Source organism: Clupea harengus, chromosome 22, assembly GCF_900700415.2.
Source record: "Clupea harengus chromosome 22, Ch_v2.0.2, whole genome shotgun sequence".
NCBI lineage: Eukaryota > Metazoa > Chordata > Actinopteri > Clupeiformes > Clupeidae > Clupea > Clupea harengus.
In genome coordinates this window covers 68,587-79,846 of record NC_045173.1, presented here as the reverse complement: position 1 = coordinate 79,846, position 11,260 = coordinate 68,587, and the positions used below count along the sequence as shown (strand labels likewise).

The 11,260-nt window shown below is 38.9% G+C and overlaps 1 protein-coding gene across 1 annotated transcript; it reads right to left on the bottom strand.

Moving 5' to 3' along the window:
- Positions 1-565: 565 nt before the first annotated feature.
- Positions 566-10,686, bottom strand: bpnt2 (3'(2'), 5'-bisphosphate nucleotidase 2). Its single transcript, XM_012820299.3, is given in 6 exon segments — positions 566-2,544; positions 4,538-4,699; positions 5,048-5,143; positions 9,371-9,386; positions 9,388-9,531; positions 9,812-10,686. Coding segments are annotated over 6 exon segments (1,026 nt in total). The 5' UTR covers positions 10,151-10,686; the 3' UTR covers positions 566-2,275.
- Between the last annotated feature and the right edge of the window lie 574 nt (positions 10,687-11,260).

Below are 11,260 nucleotides of genomic sequence, written 5' to 3'. Positions count from 1 at the left end.
GCATTTCATTGGGGCTCATTAATGGAACGCATCAGGATAGATGTATGAGGTGAATTCAGTAAGATGGTGTCTATCTCAGCAGCCTCACAATTATCTAAGGAAAATGTTGAAAGCACGTAGATCGATTAAAGACATACAAAGGGAAGGCGAACAAAAATGGCACTTCTATCCAACATCTTTTAAACCCTGTGCAGAATTGAGGTAATTGAATGTTCATCTCCAACCTCCTCCTCATCCTCCTTATTCAACAGTCTGTGTAGAAGCTATAGAGAAAGCGGCACATATTATATGGGTTGGTTAATTGATGCCTCAAACGCTTTCCTCATGCATGCTCTGTGTTTCAGTATGAAGTATACAGGAAGCTCCACTCCACTCCAGTTTGTTTTAAGACTAAAATAATACATCAAATAAATAACTGCTGGCATCTGCAAGATGATATCTGTCCGGGCCCAGTCCACAGACACATGAGAAACAGCCCTTTACACACACCATTACAATACATTCACCTTCCAAATAATAAAGAGAAGGTCAAATAGAATATGATATTAAAGCCAGCACAAAGGTCAAAGGTGAGAATGGGCATAATAAACCTTCTTTGTTTATTGTGCTAATTGTTCAATAACTCCAATCAGGCTGCTCCTAAATAATGTAAACATGCCCGAGATAATTAAACACATTTTCAGGGCTTGTCAAGACTTTACCAAAATGATGTGCACAAAAACAATACCCAAATAAAAATCAGCCCAATTGGATTTACACATATACTGATCATACCAAAGGCATGTTTGCACTCTGGTGTTACAGAATAACGGTTGGTAGTATTCTATGACTTTCAACAGGCCCATATTATCTACAGACTTCATGCAGTATTTAAAGGTTTTTAATCAGAAATGTAAAACATCACCCTCTGATTTGTCATTCATACTTCATGCTCACCACAAGACACACAAAAAGACATATATATGACTATATTCACCACAGCTTCAATGGAAACATAAAGCTGTTCAACAATTTGCCAAAACAAAGCTTGACAGTGTTAAGTCATAATCATCACAGTGAATTTATGTTATAACAGGTGCTAGGACACCAGATTGACCCATTGTGTATAAGGACATACATCACATCAACAGAATTATCAGACTACATTCTTTCATTGTATTGTTGTAAGAATGGATGAAATATATTAAACATACATATATTACCATTACCAGAAATAATTTACAAATATTCAATCTCATTGACTGTTGAAACCACTATTGAAATAGCATGAGAAGCACTGTAACCGGCTACCGAATGAGAAAGAAGCCTATTTTTAAAGCCGTCTTAAATGTTTCTAATATGCACAAATAGTAAGTACCTACAAATTTGTGTTTAGTTTGCAGACTTGATTCTTGACTTGAGTTCCACTTGGATCAAACATACAAAGAGCATAAGATGAAAAGCATTCATACAGTAAGAGACAGGGTTGGGAGTGAGAGAACAGACAGCTTGGAAAGCCAAGGGTCCAACCGCAGTAGTCAGGCACCAACCATCAATACAGACACAACACACCAGTTCGTCACTGTCTGCACATTTTAGCACGAAGGTAAACACCCTACACATTTTAAGGGAAGTAGCCTTAATAATGTCCCGTTTCAGAACTAATTTTCATGCAGATGCATCAGGTCCAAACACCCACAAGATAAGCCCTCAGAGCAATACTTTAACTCTTTATGGAATAAGAGTAATGCCAATTTATTCAAATTTAATTCAGAGTTGGAACATGAAGCACTACCTCCAGGATACTTCTAGCTAGCTACTTCCCACATCAGAAGAGTTTAAATGTCAACATCACTGTATTAGTCATTGTAATTCTATTAGACCCAACTGTATAATAGGCTCAGGTATTACTAAATGCTAGCGACTAGCATCCTCTGAACATGCCTGGCCTGTCAATTTGTTTACTTTTAACACTTCTCATAGTTCTCAGATTCTAAAACCAACTCAATCTGTGGGAATATCAAGTACCAGTCTAATGCAGCTGAACCCCTTTCAGTTTTTTTAATGCCAAAGGCACTCGTAACAAAAAAACTAAATCATGAATCATTTTCATTCACCCATACAGTTCACAGAAACAATATAGAACAATCATGTAGAGCTACTTGCTATATTACCATGTCATTATACAAAAGCAATAATATGAATAGTTATACAACATATAGCTCAAGAGTGTTTGGTGGTTGCTTCATCAGTTTATCAGACATCCTATCCAACTCAGAATGTGTGTTCAGAATATCTAGTGTTTCTCTTTCTCGACGCTAGATAGCCTGTCCACCAGAGCTTTGTGGTCCACTTTGACACTAGCAAGCAGCCCCCCGTCATTCCGCTCAGACCCCGAGTAATCAATGTCTTGTCCTTTCAGCGTGGTCATGTGACCCCCGAGCGCTTTTAGAATTGCGTTGCCGGCACAGATGTCCCACTTCTTGATGAAGGTGATGTGGACATAGATATCTGCCTCTTCATACTCCTCATCGGGGGGGTCGAGAAGGGCAAGCACCTTGTAACCTGGAAGGATCATGGACATACTAAAATCAACGTATATCTCTTCAACATATATGAAATATTTCAGAGGCATCTCTTAACCATTTGGAGTGGAGCCAGATTTAAGCACTTTGGTGATTCTGATACGCTCTGATCTTTTTGAAAATGTAAGCTTCTTTAAAACAGTGGTTCCAGAGTGAAATGGATTTTTTTTATAGCCAGCACAATTTCAGCTATTTTCAGGGAAGTAGTATATATGCCATATTTGTATTTTTTTCTAATATCATTAGTAAATATATTCATTGCAAAATGTAGTTTTGGCTTAGGTAGGCTATATATGTATGCAGAGGATTAACATTTTCACAAGTTCCGGTTTGTTAAAAAAGAAAAACAATCCCTATGAGAAAATGAATACCTCCTGTGGTAGTTAAGTAACTGCTTTAGAGACGCTGCATTCAATTCTGTTCAGTAAAATGCATGTGTATGTCATCTCTGTATAGACCTATTATATTTAATTATATGCCTGTTGCTATCCCACTGCTGGAAAATGTGAAAAACGCACTACAAAGCAAGTCACTTAGCTAATGCGTCACCAATTCTGCAACCTGTTGCTTAGAATGAATCTGATGTTTTAGGCGTGAGAGCTGTAATGTTAAGTTTGATAGGAGACCCAAGGTTAAGAGTACAGCGTACGCTCAGTCAAAAGTGAGGCCACCGGAGGGAATTAAAAAATGTGTAAAACCAAACACAGTTCATTCTTGGCAAAAAAACCAAACTATTTTCTGTTTACTGCGCATTTCTTTAAAATGTACATGCATGACACCATGCAGTCTCTCCTATGCAGTCCTTGCTAGAGTCACCGACGCTGCTTGAGTCAACCATGTCATCGTGCTTCAGGCAACCATGTCATCGTGCTTCAGGCAACCATGTCATCGTGCTTCAGGCAACCATGTCATCGTGCTTCAGGCAACCATGTCATCGTGCTTCAGGCAACCATGTCATCGTGCTTCAGGCAAGCGACACCATGTCATCGTGCTTCAGGCAAGCGACACCATGTCATCGTGCTTCAGGCAACCATGTCATCGTGCTTGAGTCAAGCGACACCATGTCATCGTGCTTCAGGCAAGCGACACCATGTCATCGTGCTTCAGGCAAGCGACACCATGTCATCGTGCTTGAGTCAAGCGACACCATGTCATCGTGCCTGAGGCAAGCGACACCATGTCATCGTGCTTGAGGCAAGCGACACCATGTCATCGTGCTTGAGTCATGCTTTTTCTCCTTTAGCATACTGGTAGCACCATCTTTATTTTCATGAGAAAGCAGTTTTCACAGCTAGTTATCTTTTTTTTTGCATTTTTTTGCCTAAATCCCTTCATTTTTTTATAGGGATTTGTTTCTTTTTTGGGAACCAGGACGTGTTAAAATGCTAACACTAAAAATGACATACTTCCAGTCAACTTTCGTACTCTATATGGCCATCTAGCGGTTATCTCCCTATTATTATGGGATCCAAACAGTTCCTTTTACTCATCCAGTTGAACCTCAATTAGCAATTAATCCTGGTGTAGTTCCTTATTAGATCACATCACATTGGCCTTAGATTCTAAAAGTTTGACAATACCTTTTCATTATGTCTTTGTTATCATGTTGTGCGTTCTGAGTGGACAAAACCGTGGTTATTTGTTCAATTAGGCTTCAAACTACATGGCATTTTGTGGCGTTTCTAGTTAACTTTGTCCCGGCTGACCTTGATGGTCCCTTAAACGGAAACTAATGAACTAGTGGGTGTTGAAACTGTCCAACTGGTGCAGTGACTAAGTAATGTGCACACGCGTATATTTCATTTGTTTTATATACTTTTAAAACAATCATTTAATTCGTCAGCTGATTTTTTTGGAAGGTTTATGTCAATACTATCATGATGTTTGTATTATAAAGGGGTACAGAAATTGGGATTTAAATCCAAGCCAATTTGAATTCCTTGCTGACTCCAGAGGGTTGAAATATGCTGTACCTGCGCCCCCTGCTGGAATGATGACAGTATTGTTTCCAAAGGCGTCCTCAATGAAGCCCTTGACTTTGCCTGCATGAGAACGGGAGACGATGACTTTAGGCGCATTAATGCTGTATTCCGATCGTGGAAGTACATTGGCACCATCACCAACCAGAGCCCAAGCTGCAAGGAAGCAAACACAAGACTGATCTAGGACATCCAACATGTCACAGTAGTTACTGGGATATGTAGTATAGAAAAACAGTAAAGGTCAAACATTTGCCATTGTATTCGTGGAGGGGTAAAACCCAGAATATCAACAAAATTCCACATTTAAGCTGTTTTACATCAAAACTGAAATGCTATTGTATACACTTGAAATGTTACTTCTGTTGAAGTTGATACCCCTCAGCAGCCATAAGCAAAGTTAATCTTACAAAAAAGACTGACTTGAAAATATCCTGTATGTCTGTATACATCATATCATATGTCTGTATATATTCTATATGTGGAATTCATAGCTGGGCCTACCAGTGTATCCTGTAAAGGGTTTGTGAATCACACCGATGACGGGTTCACCATCTACAGCCACACAGACCATTGTTGTCACATACTTCCTGAGGTTCTCTGTGGAGAAAGACCGGACATGAGCACTAAAAAGAAACTGACAACTGACAAAGCAGTCTATCACAAAATGAACATTAGTTCACCATCTTATAGTTTGTTGAAAAGTACTACACAACACTAACTTTAGAAATACAACTCAAACACGTTTAACTACACAACCCACTTCAATCTCACAGACATGCAAGGCACTCAAAGTTCCCACCTCCTGGAACATGCTATACTAAGGGAATTGCCACCATCAGAGATGTATTTGAGGAGGGAATATTGTATTAATTTCAAGGGCTTAAAGAAAAATATAATCTAAATGATAAAGGGGACTTTTGGAAATATCTTCAGTTACGCAGTTGTGTATTATCTACAGGTTGAAATACAGCACAAGTTGAAAGTGTCCTGCAGAATTTCTTGAAGCTTCCCAAGATGGTGCAGTCATCTTCTGTTTTCTATAAAATGGCTGCTAATGCTCTGTATGGTGAAAGTGAAAATCTGAGGATTATATGGCAAAAGGATTTAGGCATTGAAATGGAACAAGAGGTTTGGGAGAATATTGTGCATAACATGGGTTGGCCAGTGCGAGATATAAAGACCAAATTTATACACTATAAAATAATTCATAAATATTACTGGACTCCAGTTAGACTTAAGAGGCTTGGTTTAATTCAAAGTAACGTGTGCTGGAAATGTAAGAGCTCCATGGGTACTTTTCTGCATCTCATGTGGGACTGTCCGCTGGTCTCCCCTTTTTGGGCTCGAGTGATTGGGACTATGGAAGAGTGGCTGGAGCAGCCCTTGTCAAGTTCACCTCGTTTATTCCTACTTGGCGACAAAACCGTGCTAACAGCTGGACTTACAAAGGCACAGTTGGGGCTAGCTCTCGCGGGCTCCCTTAACGCAGCCAAAGTTATTCTAAGGAAATGGAAGATTACAAGTGCGCCATGTTATAAGGACTGGATTGAGCTCATGACGAGTACAGCCTCTTATGAACTAATGCTGGCCAAGGTGGGAGACTCGGTGTCAAAGTTCTCTGCTATGTGGGATAGCTTCCTGACATATATTAAGGATGGGGGATAAGTAGGAATGATGTTAAGATAAACCTAATGTACTGTATATCATGGTATGTGTCATGGGAGGAGGAGGTATTGTGATCTGTATCGCTGTGCTGTGTCTGTGTGATTGTCTGTTTTCTTTTGTTTTGTGTTTGTGCTTTGTAACAATGTCCTTGTGTGATATGGTATTTGTAGAAAACATGGATACTTATGTCACTGTTATGTTGCATTGTGTGTCAAAAAAAAAAAAAGTGAATTATATATATATAAAAAAAAAAAGAGTGAATTATATATAAAAAAAAATCAAAGTTCCCACCTTCTGTGAATGGGGTTCATTGAGCCTACACAAGTAGCCAAAGAGTTCCATATATTAGGAGTGTAATGTATCTATGTAATCATCACTGAAATCAAACATTTAGGTTTGCCAAAAACAAAGACAATGCTAATATCAATATAGGAAATGTATGAGTGCACTTGTCCTTCAGCCATCAGTGTGCTGCAGCATCACAGATTTCACGACATTTATCGTATAAAAAAATATACGGGCATTATCAAGATTGATATGATACTGGCCCGAGCACACACGTGCACAGGCATTGAGAGTGTGATCCTCAGTCAACTTCTGTCTGCTCCTAGTTAGAGCTTTCTGTTAAGACTGTTAAAGTTCTGACTTAGAATGGGTGTCTGGGTGTCTTTATTATATTTGTGTGTGTGTGTGTGTGTGTGTGTGTGTGTGTGTGTGTGTGTGTGTGTGTGTGGTGGGAGGGAGAGATAATAAAAAATGAGTAACCATTGGTGAATAATTACTAAATAATATTTAAGGAAAATGTATTTATTTTTTAAGCAAGACAAATGTGTAGGTTGGCAACTTAGATAGTAACCTCTGCCATCGGTGTGTGAACGGGTAGATGTCTGAGGCATTCATCTGTAAAGCGCTTTGAGTGCTCTATGAATAGAAAATCGAATTTCAAATAGCAATATTTTGGAAACATTAAACGACACAGAATTAATTGATTCCGCCTCAATCACAAGGGAATAATGATTGTTGTGGACCTCGTGAGAGATACAGTATCGTCACCAACCAACCAACACAATCAGTGCCTAAGTGTTCATCAACTCAGTGCTACTTGGCAACTAGGATAATGCAACTTCACAATGCCATTTTACATGCTGCCGGATAGGGTGGGCGGTATGACGGTATATACCATGCAACGGTAGAAATGTGTCTACCGGGAGAGATTTGGCTATACCGTTTCAACCGCGGTATACTCTTATTTGGATATCCAATCGATTTATTTTTAGATAATGACCTCCGAACTATACATCATCCCGTTTATTATACGGTTACTCGCCAAAACGATAGAAGACATTCAAAATACCTCTTTAACGATTTTGTTGCCGTTTTGGGATTTCCGCTAAAATAGTTCTTCAGGCAAATAGAACTCTAAAGTTTCAGGTGTTGCGTAGCAACCCATTACTTGCTGACTTTTCGTTACGTTTAATGACCGGACTACTTGCGGAATGATATGAAAGATGTGAATTAGAAGCACAAAACCCGTTGCCAATGACAGCGGTCATTACTTTTTCGCAGCAGTGAAAATAAAGAAATTACAGACCTGCAAACGTCGGGGTGGCCTATTCAAATCAACAGAACTTTTTTGAGCATTCTGAAGAGCCGTATAATACGATGCCCAGCACAATTTTTAAGCACATAACCTCCAAGGACTTTCATGCCTACTTGTTGAGTAATCCTCGACTGCTGGGAAAGATTCAATATACTGAAAAATATGGACTGAAAAGTGTCTAGTGTAGCCATTTATTTGCAGATTCCGTTACATTTTTCTCAATGATGGTCAAATATTAGTAGTTAAAGATGCACGATTTCGATAGTTTAGATTTCTTTTCAGTATTTCAAAGTGAATGAGCTGTGGGAGCGCAAGAACAGTGAGCGTATAGCAGAGATTATCATAGACATATACATGTATGTACAGTACCAGTCAAAAGTTTGGACACAACTTTAATTTTTTGAGAAGTGTTTTCTTTGCTTTTATTATTTTCTACATTGTAGATTAATACTGAAGAAATGTAAACTACGAAAGAACACATATGGAATGATGTTCTAAACAAAAAAAGTGTTATCTACCATGTAGAAAATAACAAAAGTACAGAAAGAACTTCTCAAAAAATGAGAAAGTGTGTCCAAACTTTTGACTGGTACTGTATGTCTGGCGATTTATAGGCTTACTATAGAGATTGTAAGTAACATGGAGACAAAACTTTTTTTGGTTATCCACGTAGATCATAAACCCTGGAATATAAAAACGACTCAGTGAAATCGGTTGAGAAATGTAAACGCTATAGTGCTTTTTATCCAGAAAAACCGCAGCTCCGTCATTTACGTGCGTCTGTTTACAGGCCAGTCTTCACCTCACTAATATGGCGGTGACGTTAGCACGTCGCAGCAACGGGCTGAAGCGGTCAATGACACGTCTATGTATGTCTATGTGTAATGGCCAACTTCTTAATTTTCTTATTTTAATATGTGGCCATATAAAGAAAATGTTTTTCTCATCATTATTGCATTAACATATGGACACACATTGATAAGAAAGTTTTATCACTTAAGTTATCTTCTGAAAGTACATTAAGAACCACTAAAAGCCATATAAGCATTGGACTAAATGCTGCAGAAAGCACTTTGCACTTTGCTTTAATTTTACTATTTAAAGATTCAATGGAAAAGTTCAGTACAAAGTAAGCCTATACTGGCCACTATTGCTTAGGCCAATAGCCTATTGAGGCAGTATTGTTTCTGCACCTTAGTGTTCTTAAGGGTCAATAAATAAATGTCTGTGGACACATTTCGCCACCGCTGAAGTATCCTCTTTTAAAAAAAACTCACAGTCGTACAGGAGGTAGAGGAGTTGTTTAGTAATCGGAAGGTCGCTAGTTCGATTCCCCATTCCTCCTTACCAAGTGTGTACGTGTCTTTGAGCAAGACACTGAACCCCTAACTGCTCCTGATGTAAAAATGCAGTTTCCTTGTATGTCGCTTTGGATAAAAGCATCTGCTAAATGACTAAATGTAAAGTGCATGTAAGCATACTCACTGGCTACACCATTATTAATGTAACTGTTAAAGACATAAGACATAATGTATTGTTATCTACTAAAAGATTCCTACCTGTGTACTCTTGTGTTGGCATCCAGTGGATCAATCCAAACAGTGATCCTATCTGCAGCCACCTCCCTACTTGCTCTGACCTTCTGCTGGACATCATTGGGAATGTCACGTGACCACACCGCAAGGTCTCTCTCTACTTCCTCGTGCTCCTCTGAGTTCACCTGTGTGGAGGGCCCAAGACAGAATCAACCTCCTAATTCACAGTTAATCATATAACAAACTCTTGACATTCCTTAACATTTCTACAAATACAAATGAGGTGTTGTAAACGGTTGACCCAAGTTCGATTCCCAGTCACTGCAGGATGCCTTTGTAAGTTGCTTTGGACAAAGCGTATCCTGGATAATACCGGACCTTTGCGAATTCAGGAAAATACAAATGGATGCACTAAGTTTATTAAGGACCAGAGCCACAAAGTCAGTGGTTGGAGCCAGGTCTTACCTGCAGAAATGAATAAGTGTTTTTGAAGAGGTAATACATCTTGCGGTGAGAACTCAAATCTCCTAATGTAAGTTTCTCACTGGCCCCCTCCTTCGTTTTCCCCTTCGACCTCTCCTCGAGATCGTTGTCCTCACGGATTCTCTTTACTTCACGTCCACCTTCGACAGCAGCTTCGATAGAAAGAGCTAATAAATCGCGTAAATCCACGTTTTTCCGCTGTCTAAACGAATTTATTCTGCTTGAGATCACTCCTGCATAAAGGTGATAGATCACACCAAGTCCTAACAAACAAAACACAGCAACTCCAAGAGGGGACAACTTGATACCCATAGGTGCCATGGTGAAGTCAGATAACAGTAACTAAGCTAACATGGGCTTGCTTCGATAGCCGGTAGTATCGGTGGCTGTCACAACAATTTAGCTAGGGTTAGCTAGCTGATACTACACTGAATTTGACTATGAGTAAGCATCTTAACTCTACCAAAACATCACCTAACTACTGTATAGCAAAGAGAAAAAATGTAGCAGAGATGAGGTCGTCCTCATGTGACGTTAACGTTACAAAGCTGACAACAATGCCTATTAAACCTATTCAGGAGCCTTTGAGGACTGAACTGTAACGTTAGTCCTGCTGGATTGCTAGCTAAGTGGCATCACATTTCAACCTAAAAGAGTTCGACTCGTTACGTTATGCTGACGCTATTCCGATCTGCGGCTAATGAAAACTAAACCATGTGAAGGACAAATCAAATAAGTTAGACAGCTGCCACGTAAACTTAACTTGTTCCACGTCCACGGTAGATGAGTAGTACATGGGGTCACAGGAAAAGTAGCAGCGTGTAGCCAGCGTCAATACCACACATTTTAATATGGCCGCCATTAGTATTTTTTTCAAAATAGAAGCACGAAAATAAAAGTACGTTTATTGTACCATTGGCAACATACAGTTAGTTAAATGAGGAAGTTTGGAAATACAAAGCAAAATGGAAAAAAAAACGTGAAATGTCTTTTTTTTTTATACAAAGAGCCTACTTGTGTTGTCATATATATCTTTAAAGGTCACATAATAGGACAAGTTCAACTCACAACTCTGCCTGCCTATTTATATTAAACAATCTACAAGCTCAATTTATTCAGCAATGTATAGGGTGTGCTATGACTGACAAGCAGTATAAATACATCGTTTTTAATCAGCTATGTGGACCTTGGTGTGAAATGCAACCTTCTGGTTGTGGTGATCTACATTAGATTTAATGGAGAAATGATAAATAACAACAAAAAACGAAATGTTCTCATTACATGGTTATTAGCAAGATGAGTCTGATAAAATGACAAAATTAGCAAATGCAGTGTATGGCTACACAACAGATATTTGCGTAAAACGTTAAAACACTAGTCAAACCGTATTTTCAAACAAAACTTTGAAGCGGACTTTTACTTTGACGATTT